Source organism: Zootoca vivipara, chromosome 2 (genome assembly GCF_965207765.1).
Source record: "Zootoca vivipara chromosome 2, rZooViv2.hap1.1, whole genome shotgun sequence".
NCBI lineage: Eukaryota > Metazoa > Chordata > Lepidosauria > Squamata > Lacertidae > Zootoca > Zootoca vivipara.
In genome coordinates, this window is record NC_142584.1 from 105,105,782 (window position 1) to 105,129,687 (window position 23,906).

The 23,906-nt window shown below is 42.0% G+C and overlaps 2 protein-coding genes across 2 annotated transcripts; both read right to left on the reverse strand.

The window, feature by feature from the left end:
• Positions 1–5,435: 5,435 nt before the first annotated feature.
• Positions 5,436–6,429, reverse strand: LOC118080092 (olfactory receptor 2AK2-like). The gene has a single exon (XM_060271013.2). The coding sequence runs from the start codon at positions 6,416–6,418 to the stop codon at positions 5,507–5,509; it is 912 nt and encodes a 303-aa protein (XP_060126996.2). The 5' UTR covers positions 6,419–6,429; the 3' UTR covers positions 5,436–5,506.
• Positions 6,430–15,199: 8,770 nt separating this feature from the next.
• LOC118080093 (olfactory receptor 2V1-like) lies at positions 15,200–16,599 on the reverse strand. The gene has a single exon (XM_035105022.2). It carries the CDS (start codon positions 16,583–16,585, stop codon positions 15,656–15,658), a length of 930 nt encoding a protein of 309 aa, XP_034960913.2. The 5' UTR covers positions 16,586–16,599; the 3' UTR covers positions 15,200–15,655.
• Positions 16,600–23,906: the final 7,307 nt, after the last annotated feature.

Below are 23,906 nucleotides of genomic sequence, written 5' to 3' on the forward strand. Positions count from 1 at the left end.
ACACTTCTCTGAAGTCTCTCAGCCCCACTCACCTCACAAAGTGTTTGTTGTGGGGGAGGAAGGGAAAGGAGAATGTTAGCCGCTTTGAGACTCCTTAGGGTAGTGATAAAGCCGGATATCAAATCCAAACTCTTCTTCTTCTTCTTCTTCTTCTTCTTCTTCTTCTTCTTCTTCTTCTTCTTCTTCTTCTTCTTCTTCTTCTTCTTCTTCTTCTTCCAATGTGATGTTCCATAATGTTCATTTATGATAACATCCACTGTCTTATACATAAAAAGTCTATCACAGATGAGCAAATTTAATCAGAAAATGGATGTAGGTACAAGAATGTTTATGAACAGTGTACAGTGGTATCTCTACTTACGAATTTAATGTGTTCCGAACGCACATTCGTAAGTCGGAAAAAATTGTAAGTCGAATCCCATAGGAATGCATTGGGAGAAAAAATTCGTAATTCGAAGCAACCCTATCTAAAAATTCGTAAGTAGAAAAAAATTCTATCTAAACCGCATCCAAGATGGCAGACAGAGCTCCATTCATAAGTAGAAACATTCGTAAGTAGAGTTATTCGTAAGTAGAGGTACCACTGTATTACATTCTCAAGCTTAGGCTGAGATTGGATAGAATGCCGAGCTTTTGTGTACCGTATCTGTAAAATCGTTAAAAAGCTTTAGAATACAGTATGATCCATTTTGTGCATTCATTCATTACTTCTTTAGTCCACCCTTTCATTTCTACTCCCAGACAGGCTGCTAGGTAGGTCAGAGTGAGGGAGGGTTAAGGTTATCCGATATGATGGCATCCAGAAGTTGTAGGGGCTCCAACTTCCATTGACCCTGACCATTGGCCATGCTGTCTAGAAATGATGGGAAATGGAGTACAACCACCTCTGGAAGAGAGGGCAGTGCTGTTTAATAAAAGGCTTGTTGCTGTTTAGTCGTCCGTGACCCCATGGACCAAAGCACGCCAGGCACTCTTGTCTTCCACTGCCTCCCACAGTTTGGTCAAACTCATGTTCGTAGCTTCGAGAACACTCTCCAACCATCTCATCCTCTGTCGTCCCCTTCTCCTTGTGCCCTCCATCTTTCCTAACATCAGGGTCTTTTCCAGGGAGTCTTCTCTTCTCATGAGGTGCCCAAAGTATTGGAGCCTCAGCTTCAGGATCTGTCCTTCCAGTGAGCACTCAGGGCTGATTTCCTTCAGAATGGATAGGTTTGATCTTCTTGCAGTCCATGGGACTCTCAAGAGTCTCCTCCAGCACCATAATTCAAAAGCATCAATTCTTCAGCGACTTATGGAGTGAAAACTTTATAGTGGCGTGTGTGTGTATCGCTATATAATTTGGTTTTCCTTTGGTCTCTCTCTTTTTATAATAATTTTTATTAGAATTTTTCAAAATACAAAGAAAAAGACACAAAAGAAAAACACTACAATAATAACACTACAAGAAAAATAAACACACAGAATCAAATTACTTATTCCTTTCCCCCCTCACATTATATATGGGGACCCCCCTCGGGTTCCTGTCCACTGTGGTTCTTTGGCAAATTTATATTTTTAGCAATTTCTAAACCATTTTAATCACCTTATATAATCTTATTTTACTCCTATCACTTAACACATTCATAGATTCCACAGATTATTTGCAGCCTAATTCTATTCTTAATATGTTACTTTTGCATATTTTTTAAAAAATATAGCTTAGAATCTTTCCATTCTTCTTCTATCGCTTCCTCCCCCTGGTTGCGGATTCTTCTGGTCATCTCAGCCAGTTCCATAAACTGTCTATCTTTGCCTGTTTAAGATTCTCTTGCAAAGGATTTTCTTTATGAAAATTTGTGTTGTCACCAAAGAACAATACAAAACAGAAAAGGAAAGAAGAATTAGATTGCAATGACAATGAGAAGAGTCACATACCTGTGTCTAATGCATATGTTTGCAACAGCAAGCAGAAAAACAACTTATATTTTAAAAGAAGCTGGTATATAAGTCCTCTGCTGTAAATTATCAGTGCTCCATCCATTGATTTAATTAAAACTTTCTCATCTCTTCCATAGCACTCCCCTAAACTAATTGACAACAATTCAGTTTAAAGGGTTGCAACATTTTCCCTGTTGTAGGCAAAAAATGATTTGCATTACATTCTGTGAAAGAGTTGTTAATCTGAATTAATGACTTACCTTGCCTACATTTTGAAAAGTAGAAATATTTTTATAACTCCAAAAGGAATAAAAAAAAATCACAATCAATATTTAGTGCTTTAAGGTAGTGTTTTCTTGATTGCTTTCCACATATTAAAATATTCAGAATTATAAAGACTGAATTCCTTGTTTTGAGATCAGTTGCAAAAACAATTCAGACTCTCTGAACTATTAAAAAATAGTCTCTCTTATATAGGGACATTTTAAAAATCTACATCTGCTGCATCACAACCAGCATTTTTGCCAACAATATTTAAAATATTCATGAAGATTTTATAGGAGAAATCACTCTGCTATACGTTTGGGAATTTTGGCCCCCTGACTTCAATTAAGGCACATTGGAAGCTACAACTCAAACTTCAAACATACTTTCAAAGCACATTTTCCTTATGGAAACTCTCATCTATTCCCACCCACCAACACCAACCCCCCCCTTCCACTTTGCTAGATGAAAGGAATGTAAACCACAAAGCCACCAAAACTCTAAAGAAATTCTAAAGTGCACAGAGAATGAGGCAAAGTAAAAAGTAAAAAAAAAGGAAGCCCCTTTCACAGGGGAAGAGAACTTTCACGTAACATTCTTTATGGTCTTTCTCCACACCTCAGTTGTGATAGTGATTGTTAGAACTTCTTCTAACATATGATAGTGATTATTGTAACTTCTACATTGCTTCTGGTAATTCTTTACATTTTAGGGGCCAGCAGGAAACGTCAACAAATTCTCACATTCGACCAGCTGAATTCCTTTGAGAGAGGGTCAAATTTCAATATTATGTCCATGGTTTAGCAGGAAATATGCAACAAGTACATGTCCAAAACAGGTCTTGAGAGATCTACTCATGTAGTTCCTGACCAATGGCCTACAAACATCTTATGGATGCCAGTAACTTGGTCATTGTTGCTATGTCAACATTCACTAAGTTACTGCTATTAATCTTATAGATAGATGGTCTCAAGAAAGAAAGAAAAAGCCAGGCTATTTTTAAAGATAATTGCCATTTATTATTGCCTAAGGGAAGACACACACACACACACACACACACACACACACACACACACACACACACACCATCTCTACCAGCAAGCACCCCAAATGCTTTGTGATTGCCTTCACATCACATACACATAGAGAGTGATCCAACTGTTGGGGAGTATGAGTGTATCTCAAAATCTCTGCTCTAGAACGTCTCAAACCTGAAGGCTGAAAACCCAGAAGTAAATGCTCCCGTTTTCGAACGCACATCTCGCCACTGCCTCATTGAGGCAAGACCTACTGGGAAGAGTTGCTGCGATAACTATTCCTGCACTGTTTTAGTTGCTTTGAATAAAACATTAACGGCATGGACGCCATGTTTTTATTGTCGACCTACACTTGACACAGGCTCTGAACTGGCAAAGACAGACCAGGAATGAGGCCTTGGGGTCGTAAGGTATCCAGTGTGTGGTAGCTATGAAAAAAGGTTAATTCCATGCCAGGGATCATTAGGAAAGGAACTGAAAATAAAATTGAAGATACCATAATACCATGATAGAAATTTATTGTGTGATCACATTTGGAGCACTGTGTGCAGTTCTCATTGCCTCACTTCAAAAAGTACTGTACTTGTCCGTCTATAAGACACCCCTGGGTATAAGACTACCCCTATTTTGGGGGACTCGGATTTAAGAAAATGGGGGGAGATGCCACAGAGTTGTTGAGCCTTTTTGTGGAGGATTGCCCAGGGTTGTTGAGCTTTTGCACATGTCACAAAATCCACATCCCGTCTGTCCCATTGCCGGCAGGAGCTGCCAATCGCCCGGCCAACTGCCAGAGCATCAGCCAATCAAAACCACCCTTTGACAAAGCAACCAATAACATGCAATATAGCTGATGACAGCTGCGGCAGCAACCAATCAAACGTCCACCCTATGGACCGTCCATGTATAAGACGAGCCCTACTTTTTAGCATGATTTTAAAAGGAAAAAAACATAGTCTTATACACGGAAAAGTATGGTATATTTAGAGTTTGGACTCTGAATGCCAGGCCATGACTGAGCAGAGCTATGCAAAGCTCAAATTCTCTTGTGTGAGTTCAAACAGGGACAAGTGCTTGGAGCAGGAATAGCCAGCAGTGAGGGGAGACACTGCAAGCTCAGCCTCTCGGCAGCAGCGTCACTGCTATGTACCAGGATGTCTAGTAGGGTGGGACAGGGTGGTGGGAAGATTGTGACAGCTTGGGCTCTTCCACTTCACTCAAACTGCCCTGCTCTCAGCGCTGCCATTCACCACCCCATCACTTCCTCCCATAAATAGCAGGGATGCTGCTACTGGGAGGCCAGGATTGCAGAACTACCTCTTACCACCAACCGCGCCTGTCTTGCAGCAATGCTGCTCTTTGTTTAAGAAGCCTTTCTCTGGATCGTGACTCAGACATTTGATGGAATAATGTACATTAGGTCTGAGCACTGGGCCCAGCCAAAGCTGAAACCAAATACAGTGGTACCTCGGTTTACAAACACAATTGGCTCCGGAAGTCTGTACTTAACCTGAAGCGTACTTAACCTGAAGCGAACTTTCCCATTGAAAGTAATGGAAAGTGGATTAATCCGTCCCAGACGGGTCCCCGAAGTACTTAACCTGAAGTGTACTTAACCCGAAGTATGAGTGTAATTGGTTCCGGAAGTCCGTACTTAACCTGAAGTGTATTTAACCTGAAGTGAACTTTCCCATTGAAAGTACTGGAAAGTAGATTGATCCGTTCCAGACGGGTCCGCGGAGTACTTAAACTGAAAATACTCAAACCGAGGCGTACTTAAACCAAGGTATGACTGTAAGGGAGATCTGGACTTTGGCAGAGTCAAGCAGAAGCAGCTCTGGGTTGGGCTGTCCGGAGCAATCGGGCATACACAGGGGGCAGGGAATTGGGTGGGGAGGAAAGGCAGGCTGCCTCAGCGTGTTCCCCATGAAAGCAATTGGATAGTTTTTCTTTCCAATGAAAAGATTAAAATATGTTTGGACAAACTTGCTTTTGTCGTTATTTTCTTCCAGCAAATCTTCCAAGTCATCCCACTTGCCATCTGTGTTGAATCTGAAATTGTTTTTATGTATGTAATGGGTTTTTTAAAAAATATTTTTACTTGTGCAATTATTTAGCGGTTTGTACATATGAAATGGGTATATGAATGTTTTTATTGTTTTGTAAAATAGCACTAAGATTCCTCACAGAAAGCAAATCACAGTAGTAGCAGCAGCAGCATTGTCTGTAAGCTCCTAAAAGTCATGGATATTTTTTTCCTTGTCCAACTATTTACACAATATGCATTTTCCCTAAAGTCTCCTCAGAGCTGCTAGAACATCCCGGTTCCTCAGGCTGTATATGAATGGGTTCAGCATGGCTGGGACAATGGTCATGAACACTGAGTTGATCATAGCCTTTTCTGCTGAATAGGAAGATACGGGTGTCATGTATGTTAAAATGGCCGCACCATAGAAGACCCCCACCACACACAAGTGGGACAAGCAGGTCCCCAGGGCCTTGTGGCTACTTCCGGAGGAGCGGGACCTCAGGACCTGAAGGAGGATGGCTGTGTAGGAAGCTAGGATGATTGTGATGGGGATGAGGAATACTAGGAATGTTCCGAGGTATATTGATTTTTCAAATGCAGAATTGTCAGAGCAAGAAAGCTTTAAAAGTGCTGTATAATCACAACCGATGTGTCTAATCACATTGGACTTGCAGTAGGGAAGAGGCAGCACATAGAGGGAACAGTTCAGGGCTTGCACAGAAGACCAGAACCAGGAAGCGACTGACATGATGTTGCAGATTTTGCTCCTCATGAGGACCGGATATTGCAGCGGCCTGCAGATAGCCACGTACCTGTCATATGACATGGTTGCCAGGATGAGGCACTCTGCTCCTCCCATGACCAGCGTGACAAAAATCTGGACGACACATCCATAGAGTGAAATGGTGTAGCTGTGGGTTGCGAAATCCACGGCCATTTTGGGAACAATGGAGAGAACTTGGCAGAGGTCCATGAAGGCCAGTTGGCTGAGGAAAAAGTACATTGGGGTCCGAAGGCCAGAGCTCACTCTAATTAAGAACAGGAGGAGGCTGTTTCCAAGGAGGGCGATAAGGGACATGAAGAGGATGGCGCCAAGGAAAAGGGTGGGCGACTTCTGATGCTGAAGTCCAACAAGAACAAACTCCGTCCACGATGTTTTATTCTCATCCTCCATTCCTTCTTCATTTGTCCGGATTTCAGCTGAGTAAGATACAAGGAGAGAACATGTGGGGAATGGAATTCACACTTTCCTGTGAAAAAAATTAGGTAAAGCACCCTTAATATTATAACTGTGGAATGACAACATTTAAAAATAAAACATGCCATCTTCAGTTACAAGTGGTTTTTGTAGGTAAGCTATGCAGCTAAAACCATCCTGTTGGAGAAATGGAGGAAACCTGGGAAGAGAGGACATAGATCCAGCCCAGGCTGCCCCTTTCAAAGAGTTTCCCACCATAATGTTATATGCTAATTTATTTTATTTTATTGGTTATAGAATCATAGAATCATAGAGTTGGAAGAGACCACAAGGGCCATCCAGTCCAACCCCCTGCCAAGCAGGAAACACCATCAAAGCATGCTTGACATATGTCTGTCAAGCCTCTGCTTAAAGACCTCCAAAGAAGGAGACTCCACCACACTTCTTGGCAGCAAATTCCACTGTCGAACAGCTCTTACTGTCAGGAAGTTCTTCCTAATGTTTAGGTGGAATCTTCTTTCTTGTAGCTTGAATCCATTGCTCCGTGTCCGCTTCTCTGGAGCAGCAGAAAACAACCTTTCACCCTCCTCTATATGGCATCCTTTTATATATTTGAACATGGCTATCATATCACCCCTTAACCTTCTCTTCTCCAGGCTAAACATACCCAGTTCCCTAAGTCGTTCCTTATAAGGCATTGTTTCCAGGCCTTTGACCATTTTGGTTGCCCTCCTCTGGACACGTTCCAGCTTGTTAGTATCCTTCTTGAACTGTGGTGCCCAGAACTGGACACAGTACTTATCAGTTTTTGTTTCTATAATTTTTGTTGCTAAAATTTTATAGCACAGGCAGAACAATGGAACAGTACAGTATGAACGAACTATACAGAACATCTTAATGAGAAAAGAGGAAAAGAGATAGATAAATATATAGAATAAAAAAGGATGCAAAACAATAAACAAACACATCGTTCTCAAATCTCTACTTCTTATGCTGAATAAATACAAGCACAAAAAATGAGTATAAAAAGTCAATGGGGGGATAGTTTATCAGTTTTATCTTACCATATTGTGACCTCACACAATGGCTTAGCCAACATAAAAACATGTCATATTAACAATAATTAAAAGGGAGAGAGTGAGGAAATCCAGTATTGTGACACAGCTGTGAGGACTGGGTAGTTTCAACAGCCTTGTAACCACCCAGAAGTAGCCATTTGGCTTTGTGATGGGCTTCTTGTAGAGTTCTTCACAGCACTTATTAGCAGCTAGGAGCTGGATAAAATTGGTCATTTGGGCTTTGATGGTCTGACTTATTCACCATTCCCAAATCACAAAATACAGCCATTGTATTTGGTGGGTCATGGATCAGGAGGAATGATGACCAAGACCAGATCCTGCCATTTATTTATTTTTTAGCTTGAAAGACTTCCTTAGCCTGATAGCTGTATTTTCCCAATCATTTGTGCACTGCATCTTCCCCCCTTCCCTTTAGCTCTTCCTAAAAGTAAGTTGCTCGTCTTCACTTGACAACATGGCCAGAGGGGAGACACAGAAAAGAAGTGAGTAAGAGAAAGGCTCCCCGAGTGTCTTTGTGTCTCAAAACTCAAAGGTAACTCCCCAGCTAACGAATGCTTTCGGTTAGCAATTTGCAATGGTGCCAAAGTTTGAAGTGGCAAATTTGCATAGATGCCAATGGCATGAGTTGCCAGATTGAACTATAGGTTGTGCAAATTCTTCTGGAAGATAGCAGGGTTACCAAATGGCAACAAACAAAAGACCACTTGCTACCTCTCAGTGTAACAAGGACTGAGAGATTGTGGGGGGGGGGAATGGGGGGCTCGTTTAATCTCACTGTAAAGAAGTGGTACAGTGACAATATTACACCGGACACTAAAGTGGGTATCAGTGGTGCTATTTTTCTAGAAAAAGAGGTGCTGGAACTCACAACAAACACCTCCCTTGTTCTCTTATAAATGACAATGGCACCTACCTGAGAGGTGCTGGAACTGATTTCCGGCGAGTTCCGGCTGAAAAGAAAAAATCTCTGGGTATCACCCATAGTGCCCTGAGTTCATTGGAGAAATGGTAAACTTTTTTTTTAAAGTAACATTCACATTACTTCAAAGGCTCTGATAAGCACACAAAGGGAACTATATATTCTGCCCAAAGTCAGTGTAGAATATGCCATAGAATTCTGTGTTCGTGTAGATTTCTGTTCTCTGTTGATATGCATTTCTGATTATGGGATCTTTTTCTCACCTTGAATTTTGTGTTTTTAAACATAGGGATGCAACCATATAATTGATACTGAAGCAAGAAAGATCCTTCACCTCAAACAACAACCCAAACCAATTTGCTCTCTCAGCACCAGAATTAGGTTCACAATTTCAGGTGTGCTGGTATACATACATACACACACACACACACACACACACACACACTTGTGTTTTCCCCCTTTGGATTGTGTTTGCCTGTCCCAGATTCACTTGCAAAGGATTTTGTATATGAAAATTGATCTTGTCATCATCATAAATGCCAAAATGAATCAATTTGTGTTGAAAATGCAACCTATATTAATATTAAGAATCACATACCTGTGTCTAACGCATGTCTTTCTGCCAGCAAGTAGAAAACCGATGTGATTTTTAAGAAGCTGTTGGTCTTTAGATGTTCTGCTGTAAACCTTCAGTGCTCCAACCATTGATTTAATTCAATCTTGCTCATGTCCTCCACCATAAACTATTGACAATAATTCAGTTTAAAGTGTTCCAGCCTTTTTCTTGTTGCAGGCAAAAAATGATTCACAGTACGTACATTCTTTAGAACAGAGTTGTTACTCTGAGATAATGACATTTTTTTTCTTACATTTTGAAAACCATAAATATTTCTATAACTCCAAAAGAAAAAGAGAGAGAAAAATCACAATCAATATTTAATTTTCTTGATTGCTTTTCACATCTTAAAATATTCAGAATCACGAACCCTAAATTGCTTGATATGAGGTCAGCTGGAAAAACAATCTAGACCTTGTGAACTATAAAGAATGGTCTCTCTTCTTGTAAAGGAACATTTTAAAATCTACATCTCCTACTTTATCTCTGCAAAATCTTTACTTAGTCCCACAGGGTCTAGCAGTAAGAAAAAAATGTGCCTTCTTTGGATCTATATTATAACCAGCATTTTCACGATCAGTATTTAAAAGCTCCAAGGAGAAACTATCACACTCCTGCATATTTGGGAATTTTGGCTCCCCAACATATTAAGTAATACTTCCAGAAGTGGAAGCTACAAATCAGGTTTCAAACAGTATATTGCCTGCCCCATTAGATAATGGGAATCTAAAGATAGCACCATATGCTGCTTCTGCAGACATGGGTTCCTCCAAGCTAATGTCCACTAAATAACATGAATGAGGGAGCAGAAGATTCTGGGGAGAAGTACAAGCCTCCATTCAGTTCTCATTCTCCCTGTTCTTTGATGAGGTTGACGTTCTTCTGCTTGATTCCCTTTATACCTTATGTCTCTGTAACTGTCCCTTTCTAGGTCTCCTCCTACCTGTCCAAATACTTGTCAACCTTTCCAAGGGAGAGCAAGAGCGGTCTGAAGGAGTGGCTGACTCTCTCACCTGTAGCCCACATCCCAACACAGAAGCTCTCTGGACTAGAGGGAATTTCTCAAGAGGGTAGAGAAAATACGCTCCTGTGGGGATATTTGAATGTAGCTGGGAGTTTGCCTTTCCATCATAATTTACTTTATTGGAACTGATGAGAGCCAGGGTGGTGTAGTGGTTAAGAGAGGTGGACTCGTAATCTGGTGAACTGGGTTTGCTTCCCCGCTCCTCCACATGCAGCTGCTGAGTGACCTTGGGCTAGTCACACTTCTTTGAAGTCTCTCAGCCTCACTCACCTCACAGAGTGTTTGTTGTGGAGGAGGAAGGTAAAGGAGACTGTTAGCCATTTTGAGACTCTTGAAAGGGATTGAAAGGTGGGATATCAAGTCCAAACTCCTCCTCCTCCTCCTCCTCCTCCTCCTCCTCCTCCTCCTCCTCCTCCTCCTCCTCCTCCTCCTCCTCTTCTTCTTCTTCTTCTTCTTCTTCTTCTTCTTCTTCTTCTTCTTCTTCTTCTTCTTCTTCTTCTTCTTCTTCTCCTCCTCCTCCTCCTCCTCCTCCTTCTCCTCCTCCTCCTCCTCCTCCTCCCACCAAAGTTTGATAGAAAGGATCTGGGCATAGCTGCCAAGTTTTCCCTTTTCTCACGAGGAAGCCTATTCAGCATAAGGGAAAATCCCTTTAAAAAAGGGATAACTTGGCAGCTATGGATCTGGGATCTTCCTTCCTTCCTTCCTTCCTTCCTTCCTTCCTTCCTTCCTTCCTTCCTCCCTCCCTCCCTCCCTCCCTCCCTCCCTTCCCTTCCCTTCCCGTCCCGATTCCTTGTGAGAGGCATAAATATGTATTGAATTGGGCTTTCAATCTGACACCAAACCTTTTTAACTGGTCCAACAATTTGGGTTGAGCATAACTCAAGAATACTTAGCATCAGGGTAGCATCAGTTCTAAGGTTGTCAGAATTTCTCCAATACAGGCTGCTTCAATATGGGCTGCAGACACCTCCCTAATATGTAGAGGGTGAATGGGGTTCATTTATTATCAGTTATTAAGAATCTGGCTCACAATTATTTAGCTGCCAACCAAGGCCTCAGTGCTGAGTATATTATACATACCCTCCAACATTTTGCCAATGAAAATAAGAACGTCCCATTCCATATTGATAATTTTACTATTTATACCCCACACATCTGATTGGGTTGCCCCAGCCACTCTGGGCTGCTTCCAAAATATATAAAAACATAATAAAACATTAAACATTCTTTTAAAACTTCCCTATACAGGATTGCCTTCAGGCGACTCAGGGGCTGGATAACTCCATACCCTCCAACATTTCTCCAATGAAAATAGAGAATTCCCAAGACGGAATTAAGATTGCCAGAAGAAATATCAACAACCTCAGATATGCTGATGACACAACTTTGATGGCAGAAAGTGAGGAGGAATTAAAGAACCTTTTAATGAGGGTGAAAGAGGAGAGCGCAAAATATGGTCTGAAGCTCAACATCAAAAAAACCAAGATCATGGCCACTGGTCCCATCACCTCCTGGCAAACAGAAGGGGAAGAAATGGAGGCAGTGAGAGATTTTACTTTCTTGGGTTCCATGATCACTGCAGATGGTGACAGCAGTCACAAAATTAAAAGACTTCTGTTTCTTGGGAGAAAAGCAATGGCAAACCTAGACAGCATCTTAAAAAGCAGAGACATCAGCTTGCTGACAAAGGTCCATATAGTTAAAGCTAGTTTTCCCAGTACAGTCATACCTTGGTTTAAGTACGCTTCGGTTTGAGTACTTTCAGTTTAAGTACTCCGCGGACTGTCTGGAATGGATTAATCCACTTTCCATTACTTTCAATGGGAAAGTTCGCTTCAGGTTAAGTACACTTCAGGTTAAGTACAGACTTTCGGAACTAATTGTGTACTTAAACCGAGATACCACTGTAATAGCCAAACTATTTTTTAGGCCTGCCTGAATATTTTGACTTGCAATGTGACATTCAGTGCCCCCGAGCATCAGCAATTGGGGAGGAAAAGCGGGACATTCCAGGGATCAAATCAGAAACAGGGATGGCTTCTGTAAATCCGGGACTGTCCCTGGAAAATAGGACACTTGGAGGGTCTGGAGTTTCTGGCATCTTCAGCCACTGTGAGAACAGGATGTTGGACTAGATGGGCCATTGGCCTGATCCAGCAGGCTCTTCTTTCGTCAATGGGTCCACTACTGGGATGTGTGCCTTTGGCATGGTGACCTTGGCCCTTTGAGTGGAGCTGACTGCATTCATAGTACGCAGGAAATTCACTCAGTTGGTTCCACCCACATAGTTCTGATATGCACTTATCCTCTCCAACAGTCCTCAATCACTCTCTGTGTGTATGTGATGTGGATTGTACCACAGATCTCAAAAAACCCATGCATTTGGTGGCATGGGGGCATTGAAATTGAAATGACAAGCACTGCACAGTTTAGGCGTGTTAATGTGACATTAACCTACATGTGTATAAATCTGGATCAACAAGTAAATGTAAAAGGTAAGGTAAAGGACCCCTGGATGGTTTGTTGTTGTTGTTGTTTAGTCGTTTAGTCGTGTCCGACTCTTCGTGACCCCATGGACCAGAGCACGCCAGGCACTCCTGTCTTCCACTGCCTCCCGTAGTTTGGTCAAACTCATGTTCGTAGCTTCGAGAACACTGTCCAACCATCTTGTCCTCTGTCGTCCCCTTCTCCTAGTGCCCTCAATCTTTCCCAACATCAGGGTCTTTTCCAAGGATTCTTCTCTTCTCATGAGGTGGCCAAAGTATTGGAGCCTCAGCTTCACGATCTGTCCTTCCAGGGAGCACTCAGGGCTGATTTCCTTAAGAATGGATAGGTTTGATCTTCTAGCAGTCCATGGGACTCTCAAGAGTCTCCTCCAGCACCATAATTCAAAAGCATCAATTCTTCGGCGATCAGCCTTCTTTATGGTCCAGCTCTCACTTCCATACATCACTACTGGGAAAACCATAGCTTTAACTATACGGACCTTTGTCGGCAAGGTGATGTCTCTGCTTTTTAAGATGCTGTCTAGGTTTGTCATTGCTTTTCTCCCAAGAAGCAGGCGTCTTTTAATTTCGTGACTGCTGTCACCATCTGCAGTGATCAAGGAGCCCAAGAAAGTAAAATCTCTCACTGCCTCCATTTCTTCCCCTTCTATTTGCCAGGAGGTGATGGGACCAGTGGCCATGATCTTGGTTTTTTTGATGTTGAGCTTCAGACCATATTTTGCGCTCTCCTCTTTCACCCTCATTAAAAGGTTCTTTAATTCCTCCTCACTTTCTGCCATCAAGGTTGTGTCATCTGCATATCTGAGGTTGTTGATATTTCTTCCGGCAATCTTAATTCCTGCTTGGGATTCATCTAGTCCAGCCTTTCGCATGATGAATTCTGCATATAAGTTAAATAAGCAGGGAGACAATATACAACCTTGTCGTACTCCTTTCCCAATTTTGAACCAATCCGTTGTTCCATATCCAGTTCTAACTGTAGCTTCTTGTCCCACATAGAGATTTCTCAGGAGACAGATGAGGTGATCAGGCACTCCCATTTCTTTAAGAACTTGCCATAGTTTGCTGTGGTCGACACAGTCAAAGGCTTTTGCATAGTCAATGAAGCAGAAGTAGACGTTTTTCTGGAACTCTCTAGCTTTCTCCATAATCCAGCGCATGTTTGCTATTTGGTCTCTGGTTCCTCTGCCCTTTCGAAATCCAGCTTGCACTTCTGGGAGTTCTCGGTCCACATACTGCCTAAGCCTGCCTTGTAGAATTTTAAGCATAACCTTGCTAGCGTGTGAAATGAGGGCAATTGTGCGGTAGTTGGAGCATTCTTTGGCACTGCCCTTCTTTGGAATTGGGATGTAGACTGATCTTCTCCAATCCTCTGGCCATTGCTGAGTTTTCCAAACTTGCTGGCATATTGGGTGTAGCACCTTAACAGCATCATCTTTTAAAATTTTAAATAGTTCAGCTGGAATATCATCACTTCCACTGGCCTTGTTATTAGCAGTGCTTTCTAAGGCCCATTTGACTTCACTCTCCAAGATGTCTGGCTCAAGGTCAGCAACCTGGATGGTTAAGTTCAGTCAAAAGTGACTACGGGGTTGTGGAACTTATCTCGCTTTCAGGCCGAGGAAGCTGGCATTTGTCCACAAACAGCTTTCCAGGTCATGTGGCCAGCATGACTAAACCACTTCTGGTGCAACGGAACACCGTAATGGAAACCAGAGCGCATGGAAATGCCGTTTACCTTCCCACCATAGCAATACCAATTTATCTACTTACACTGGTATGCTTTCAAACTGCTAGGTTGGCAGAAGCTGGGACAGAGCAATGGGAGCTCACCCTAACCCTAACCCCATTGTGGGGATTCGAACCACCAACCTTCCGATCAGCAAGCCCAAGAGGCTCAGTGGTACATCCCAAGTGGTGCTACCCACATCCCAAGTAGGCATGATATTTCAAGATTATGTGCCCCGAGTCATGCTATGCCATGGGGTTGTTGCATTGTTCCTTAATTTCTAGGGGGAATTAGCACATGATTGCTGAGTCCCTGTTTGGACAAAGTAGAAATCTGTTTAGTCTTACAAAATGCCAAAACAGCATGCAGAGGATAAAATGGCTTTGTGGATAAAATCTGCCAAAATGGTTACAGAAGATAAAATGGTGAGCAAAATGTGTGGATAAAGATCATAAGCACCTTGTTATTAACTAGCTCAGTGCAATTGGAACTTTGCACATGCCCCAGATCTCTGTGTGTGCTTTGGTTTTTGCTCTGAGTGATAAGCGTGATGTGCATTGCAGAGAGTCAGAGGATGCTCTAGATTTAAAAAGTGTTCAATTTCACTCTTGTGTTTCTGAAGGACTAGCTACTGTAGAAACGGACTTTACCTGCAGTGAAATAGCTGTATTGATCCCTAGAACTGGTGCATTATTCTATTAGAATGATCAACACCCTTAATCAACCTGAATTAGACCCTGTGAGTTACCTTATTGCTTCAGCCCTTCTCTTTCTATGTTTCCATCTTCCATATTTTGCTGTCTTTCTGCCCACATACATTCATTTTATTTGTTCCATTTATTTATTGCATTTATATCCCAACTTTTGTCCAGGGAGTTCAAGGTAGTGGACATGGTTCTCTCCCTCCACTAATTTTATCCTCACAGTAACACTATGAAGTAGGTTAAGCTGAGAGAGAGTGACTGACCATAGGTCACCTAGTGAGCTTCATGGCTGAGTGGGGATTCGAACCCTCAAAGTCCAACACTTGAACCATTATACCCACTGGCTCCCCAGTGTCCAAGTGGCAGGGATGATGGAAGCTGCAGTCTCATCTGACAAGATCTGAAGGTCCACCTTTGAGTCAGAGGTAACAAGGTAAAGAAGATTTGCCATGGAAACGGAGCGATTCCTATAATTTTGTAAGCTAATGTACCAAATCAGTATGGATATGTATTTCTTCCCCACTCACTGTTGCAAATGCGTTTGACATGGTGTCGTGGTTCTACCTTAAAACCATGAATATTTATTTTGAAAACTGAACGAGTGTGAAATTTTGTTGCTTCTCTAGGCGCCGTTACTACGGCGTGCATTTCACAAAGAGCTTTCGCAGAGCTGCTAGGACATCCCTGTTGCGCAAGCTGTAGATAAAAGGGTTGAGCATTGGGGGGACAACAGTAATGCACACCGAGTAGATCATGGCCCTTTGTGCTGAGTAAGAGTCCATAGGGGCGGTATAGGTCAGCATAGATGCCCCAATGAAGATGCCCACGACACAGAAGTGGGACAGGCAAGTCCCCAAGGCCTTGTGCCTTCCCTCAGTTGAGCGCATCCTCAAGACTTGCACCAAAATGGCGACGTAAGAGGAAACAATGACTGAGATGGGGAAGAGGAGTAGGACCACATTGTCAAGGTATACCACGATCTCAAAGGCAGAGGTGTCGGCACAGGACAACTTCAGCAAAGCTGGGAACTCGCACACGAAATGGTCGATCATGTTCGAGCCACAGTACGGCAGAGAGTGGACGTAAATCGCAATGACCATGATGGTCAGCAATGCCGTAGTCCAGATCCCAACTGTCAAGACGAGGCAGGTGGTTCTTCGCATGAGGATTGGGTACTGCAAGGGCCTGCAGATGGCCACGTACCTGTCGTAAGACATGACGGCCAGGACGAGGCTCTCTGAGCTCCCCATGGTCAGAGTGAGGAAGATCTGGGCAACACAACCGCTGAGCGAAATAGTGCTCCTCTGCGTTAAAAAGTTCACAGACATTTTAGGGACTACAATGAGGACCTGGCCCATATCCATGAAGGACAGTTGACTAAGGAAAAAGTACATTGGCGTATGAAGCGAGGAGTCCATTTGGATTAGGAGCAGCAGGAGACAGTTTCCCACCAGAGCAACGAAAGCCATAAACAGAAGGATGCTAAAAAATAAGGTGGGGGTCCTTAGATGCAGAAGCCCCACAAGATGAAACTCTGTCCAGGATGTTACATTTTCATGACCCATTGCCTCTTCCTTGGGCTGGGCTGGAGCTGAAGACAAAAGGACAAGATTTAAGAAGAACTCACAGAAATGCCAGGTTTTTATTTTTTATTTTTTGCTTTGTATTAATGATGGTTTGGGTGCTCATGATGGGGAAGTTAGACATTATCTCATTTTCAATACTCTTCAGGCCCGTCCTAAACCAGGCTGCCTTCAGATGTCTTCTAAACGTCAGATAGTTGTTTATTTCTTTGACATCTGATGGGAGGGCGTTCCACAGGGCGGGTGCCACCACCGAAAAGGCCCTCTGCCTGGTTCCCTGTAACCTTGCTTCTTGCAGTGAGGGAACCGCCAGAAGGCCCTCAGAGCTGGACCTCAGGCTGAACGATGGGAGTGGAGATGCTCCTTCAGACGCGATATTGCAATAGCATTAGGGGAGCATGACAGAACAATGAACCCACCGCCACAAATGCGCAATGAGCGCATCAATGGCATGTTGCGGAAGCCACCCACAAAGCAAAACAAAACAAAACACCAGAATTCTGGAGGGTCCCCAGGTTAAATGTTTGTTATGTGGACATTTCAAACAACAACAACATCAGCATCAGCATCAGCATCAACATCAACATTAACATTAACATCAACAACAACATTTTAAAAGGCACAAGGTCTTCATCTGATCCCCTCCCCCCCAAAAATCCCCACCAATGTCAGACACAACCATGCTAACACAGCCTTGTAGCACTTGTAACTTAAACATATTTGGATATCAATGGAGCGGTGCTGATGGTAGTTTCCAGCAAGTTCCTAGATCTCCATTCAGAATTTCCCTAATTGTGCTGGGCCAGGGCTGCAGCTCAGTGGTGGAGCATCTCCAGAGTCAATCCTAGGCGTCTTCCAGTAGGGCTGGGAGAGACTGCTCTGTCTGAAGCCCTGCTGTCAGCCAGTGTGGGCAATGGTGAGCTTAATGGACCAGTAGTCAGACTGGGTATAAAGCAGCTTCCTATCTTCTAAGATGCATACGGAATTTCCACAATAGCAAAGGTGTATCACTTTTGAGAATAGTGCCAATGTCTGAAACTAGTCTCACAATATCACCGATGAAGTGTTCTAACCCACAGCCCTTGCTCTGTATGCATAACCTTCTCGTCTCCATTCAATCCAATGGAGGAGGGTTTCAACCAGTGTTTTAAAAATACCTTTTATATTTATTGTGCATTTTCACAAAGCCAGGGTATTTAACGGCCACTGAGCTGCTGATATGCTGACATTACTGCTGAGTTTTTCATCAAACTGTTGCGAAAGACACAGGAGCAGGCTTGTCTGCTTTTTTCCTGGTCAGATAATAATACTAATACTACCATAATACTACTACTACTACTACTACTACTACTAATAATAATAATAATAATAATTTTATTTATACCCTGCTCTTCCCAGTCAAGACCGGGCTCAGGGCAGCTAACAACAAGAAGGCAACCTTGGTGTCAGTGGAATGAATGGGAAGGAGAGATGACATGCCTGTGAAGGATTTCTAGGAGAGAAATCATAACGGGCGCTATCAAGCCATTGAGCATTTTTATCATAGAAGGGTCCACAAGGGCAATCTAGTCCATACCCTCCAATATTTCTCCAATGAAAATAGGGACGTCCCATTTCATAATGTTAATTTTTCTATTTATACTCCACACATCTTACTGGGTTGCCCCAGCCACTCTGGGCCGCTCCCAACATATAAAAAATCAGAATAGAACATGAAACATAAAAAACCCTTCCCTATACAGGATTGCCTTCAGACAACTCGGGGGTCGGATAACTCCATGGCCTCCAGCATTTCTGCAATGAAAATAAGGACATCCTAAGGAAAAGTGGGACAATCTAGGATCAAATCAGAAACCAGGATGGCTTCTCTAAATCAGGGACATCTCTCGAAAATAGGGACACTTGGAGGGTCTGCTAGTCCCACCCCCTGCAATGCAGGAATCCTTTGCCCAATGTGGGGCTTGAACAGACAATCCTGAGATTTAAATTCTCATGCTCTATTGCCTGAGCTATCACACCAACCACATGTTCCATTAATTTCTATAGAAGAGCTAGGCATTTGCTTAAAGCTGCGTGCTCACCACACATTTAAAGCACATGAATTCCCCATGGATTCCTGGAAACTGTAGTTTGTTAAGGGTGAAAAAGAGCTGTAACTGTGAGAAGTAAAAGGGGTTGGACTAGATGACCCTTGGGTACCTTCCAACTCTACGATTCTATGATTCTATGATTGTCTCTGATATGGCCTTTCAGTTATCTGAAGGCAGCTATGATTTGTCCCCATAACTTTCTCTTTTCCAGGCAAAACAGCCCCAAGGCTTTCAACCATTCATCATAGGACTTGGTTGGTTCAGATCCACCCTTCACAACAGCAATAACAAAAAAGCACATACCTTCATGTGTTCCTATATTAGCAGAAAGAGAACCATTTAGATCGTTGAAGAGCTAGATCTCCAACATTCAGTTCAGCCCCTCCTCATGATCCCACACATTCTTAAACACATTAGCTCCTTAAAGGACACAGCGTAGATGGATTACTATGGACCAAGCAGGTCCAGGCTTCTATCTATACAGACCCTGCATAAAGCATCAGAGAGCTAACCTGTGGACAGGTGCTCTCTCCTTGTAGAAGAAGAGTTTGGACTCTGCCTGTTTTATCACACCAACCTATGAGTATTGAACAAAAGGTACGAAGGCTTCTGCCAGAGATCTGACATCAGTGACTCTGGCGTACTGAAAGGTCTTAGACCCAATTCCATCTAAATACTGCGTGAAACAGAGTTGAGCTCCCTTGCCAATGACATGAGTCCCTTGTCTGGGTAGAAACCGGTGCTTATTACTTATAGTTTCTAGTTCTATTGTGACCAGGGTGAAATCCCTTGAGGAAAACTGTTTTCCATTACTTAGTTCAGACCTAAATTGAGACTGCTGTTTGCATCACTAAAGCCACTCAAGGTTTACAATGTAGGTTCCAGTAGGACGTTCTGGTTGATTGCGGCTTTAGGGAATTTGATCCCCAGTCTTCAATTAATAAGGCGTTGTCCGTAGTGGCATGCATCTTGAAAGGATTTAGCACTTTAAGGCACCTTGCCATAGCATATAGCACATGGGTGTTCATTGAGATGTTTCTGCATTCACCTGTTAAGAAATAGGAAGAGACTTCTCTAAATGACATGGAATCTGTCCATTTGCTAAATCAGTCTGGGATTCCTTTAATTTTCAGTATTCCCAATACAGTACCATTTTTCTTTCTTTCGGGTCTCTTCACACGATATTCTACAGTAGGACTGTACTGGATTGACAAGGGCCATTTCTCAACCATTCCACCAAACCGTAGCTGTCAAGTTTTCTCACAATCAAGCCTATTCAGCATAAGGGAATTTCCCTTTAAAAAAGGGAGAACTTGACAGCTATGCACCAAACTCAAAATCCAACTGCAGAGGCAGCATATAGCCAGCATGGCTGGTACCGTAACGATCAAAAACTTCCTCCATGAATTGGTTCAACACTTGTTTTAACCCACCCACAGTGGTGATCATCACCATTGGAGCAATGGTTTAGCTATACACTGGGTGAAGAAGTACTTTTTAAAATCTGCCCTGATTCTTCCAACATTGAGCTTCATTGGAAGCCCACAAGTTCTGGGCATCCATAAAGAAGGAGATTCCCCCCCATCCATCCATCTATATTTGTATAAAGGTGATTATTAAGGTTTCTCAGCTCTGTATCAAAGATAAACATTTTCACTTTGTAATGTTAGCATATTATAAGGTTTAATGCCATTTACCTAATTTATTTTCTCCTCTGTAAAGAATTTAAACAAGATCTCCTAATTAAAGGAAACTTATTTGCTACGGGCCTGAAGACCGAACCTTCAACCCTAGATTTTCTGTGTGCTGATAGGAAGGGGGATTGCGCCCAACCTGGCAGTTGTTACAGAAGGAACTAAAGTCCAAAGCTTAAATGTGAGGCCGTTTCTGCTACATATAAATCAGGATTAGGTTTGTTCTCTGAACAAAGCAGTACTGGCACACTGCTACGCAAGCAGAAGTCATTCAGCACATGCAAGGAGTTGAATACTGCCCTCTGAAATAAACATTGGTTTCTGAAATAAATGTTTGTTTCTGAAAAGAATGTTGATTTCAATGAGCCTGCTCTGTGTATGACTAAATGTGGATCCAACCTTTGAGTGGTATCCGTAACCTAAGAGACATAACACAATGTACATATAAGCAAGCCCAAAGTTTCTCCTAGGTAAAGGAGACCACTGCAGATGATCATAATGTAGTTGGGAGTATGACAGACAGGCTTTGGGGCTGCCTCTTGGTGACCCAGCAACCAATGAAAGCTGGCAAGACAATCAACCAGTCAGGAAAGACTAGAATTTAAGTTACATGCTGACAGCATAACAACTATGATATAAGGATGGTTGCAGGTGCACAAGGTTTCGCTTTGTGAGTGAGGTTCGCTAAATGCTTGAAGGAGCTGAGCGGATGTTTCTAGCTAGATTTCTGATAGCCATTCGAGGTGGGGAAAGCCTACATAAGACTTGGTTTGTAAGAGAGTGCTCTTCAAAAGTTTATCTGTAAAGATTTGTGTTTTGAACTAAGCATTGTGCCTTACCTGTGAAACCATCAAGCATGGGTGTACACTCATAGGGTGTAATTTAATAAACATACGATTTTGTCCCAGAAATGCCTTCTCAAAACTGAGGTTCTGAACAAGTGTTTCAAAAGACTACTAATTTAATGAAATTTCATGCCAGCCTTCACTAAGCATTTCCAGTTCACATTTAAAAAAAGCAAATAACAATAATGAAAAGTGCTGAATTTTCTCTGTTTTAAATGCAGCATTAAAAAAAATGAAGTTAAAAGACCTGGGGTGTTGTTGTTGTGTTTGTGTGTGTGTGTGTGTGTGTGTGTGTGTGTGTGTATATATATATATATATATATATATATACACATATACATACATATACACTGTAGATATATATACATATATACTATATATATATATATATATATATATATATATATATATATATATTGCTACTAAGAACTCTGTGTTGGGGAATCTATGGCCCATCAGATGCTGATGGACTTCAGCTCCCATCATCCCCGTTTGACATAGCCAGTGCTCAAGGATGATGGGAATTGTAGTTCTAAGATCATCGGAAGGGTTGCAGCTTCCTTCCCCTTGTTGAATTTAAGTTACTGAAGAGATGGGGAATCAAACAGATGGAAAACCCCAATCCTGACTATATGTCATCCAAACCCTTGCTACACTAATTCATAATACCATATTGGCCCGAATATAAGCCACACTCCCCCCCCAAAAAAAATTCCGACCGTGAAAAGTTAAAGTGCGGCTTACATTCGCAACCTTACAAAAATTGGCTTTTATGATATCACTGCTGAAACAGACATGCAGTTAAACGGAACACAACAAAAAATGTTTTATTGCCGATTTGTGAGCTTGAGTGCCTGTGGAATTGTAGCAATTGAATAGCGATTTGCAGTTTTAGCAATTGTACGATAACTTTTGCTACATCCACTCTGATAAAGCATTCCGCATAATCCAAAATTACTACAAGACCTAATTAAATGTAATAAACTAGGGTTCCTATACTTCAGAAGGTGAAAATCCGGACATCCTTGTTGTTGTGTTTTGGCCAAAGTTCTTGAGCTTTTCTTAGTTTTGCCCAAAGTGGTTGAGCGTTTTTGCAAAATCTAAAAATATGTATTATGTTTTTGAGCTATTTTTGAGGATATTTGCCAAAATCTAGACTTCCAGCATGTAATGTCAATGATGGTGGGTGTTATGTATTAGTGCAGGCATGTCCAACAGGTAGATCGTGATCTACTGGTAGATCACTGGATGTCTGTGGTAGATCACCGGTAGATCAATGGCTCCCCCCCCCAAGAAGCTAAAAAACTTTGGCTCCCCTAAAAAAAAACTCAACACCTTTGCCCTGCACCCCTAAAATGACCTGAACCACCACAAACAGGGCTTTCCTTCCTAGAAAAAAAGTTCAATGTCACTTTCTTCCTTCCTTAAAAAAAGCTCAACAACTTTGACCCCCCCCCCAGAAAAAGATCACTGCCAGTTTTTAACTCTGTGAGTAGATCACAGTCTCTTGGAAGTTGGCCACCCCTGTATTAGTGTATATAGTTTTCCCTCAGATCCTCAGGTCTTTGACAGTTGTTTTAGGAGGGAACTTTAGGAGGGAACTTTGAATCATGTTTGATACATTGTTTGAGCCAGCCTCTATAAAAGCAGGCCAGCTCGGCAATGCAGTTCAGTTCTGTTCCAGCTTCCAAATAAAGAGCTGGTTTGGAGAGATTGCTGTGTCGTCTGCTATGCTTACCCACAACTTAACACTGTTCAAAGCAAACCAGATCCACAATGGAAGCATTTAACTGGAGCTGAATCAATACTAGTACTATTATTTGTTTATTATAGGGTTGCCATATGTTCAGATTTTTCCAGACATTTCAGTGATTTCTGTCCAGACATGGCTTCCGACTGCCCGATTCCGGCTATGTCACCACCATTGACATTACCATTGTAAAAAAGTAATTTAGATGGATTTAGATGAGAAAAAGTAATTTAGATGAACGATCTCCCCTGTTCAAACTGCCTTTCTGCTTTTGAAGAAGTTTGAATTTGCTAAGTGCTACTCAGTCTCTCATTAAAACTTCTTTAATTACTTTACTCAGGGCAAAAATAGTCTTAGTCTTCAACAAGACCCATTAGTACATGTTAATTGGGTTCATTAAAAAGCTGTTGTTTTAAGAAACTAAAACTGTTTTGTTAAAAATAACCTCAAGGGGAAAGATTTCAGTTAATGAGGTTCATTGCTTCTGGGAGGTAGTTAGTTGTTGCAAAGAAGCACTTCAGGGAAACTCTGAGATATATGGAACTCCTCAAAAGCTTATATTTGAAATTGCCCATGATGGATTCTCAAGAGATTTAAATTTACTTTGTTTTGATTAGATTCTGTATTGATTTTTTTTCCGCAGGAAAATTATCCCAGATAATAAGATGTATCATTCAGACACTAAAACAGATGCATATTCCTATTTGTCCCATTGAGTGCCCCCTTAACATATAAATGATTCTCTCCACTGTCAGTTTCTACTTACTGATCAAACCGGAATCTTCTAATAGCCTTGGCTTGTTGACTTATCCGTCATACTTTATCAGAGACCAGCTTTGATCCTTGTAGCATGTGGACACTTAACAGACTAAATATATATTCTGTGTAGATCTAGGAGGAGGAACAGTGGCAACTGTAGTTGGT

Excerpts from the sequence above, each read along its gene's own strand:
- LOC118080093 (XM_035105022.2), bottom strand. The coding sequence starts at position 16,585 with ATGGGTCATGAAAATGTAACATCCTGGACAGAGTTTCATCTTGTGGGG.
- LOC118080092 (XM_060271013.2), bottom strand. The coding sequence starts at position 6,418 with ATGGAGGATGAGAATAAAACATCGTGGACGGAGTTTGTTCTTGTTGGA.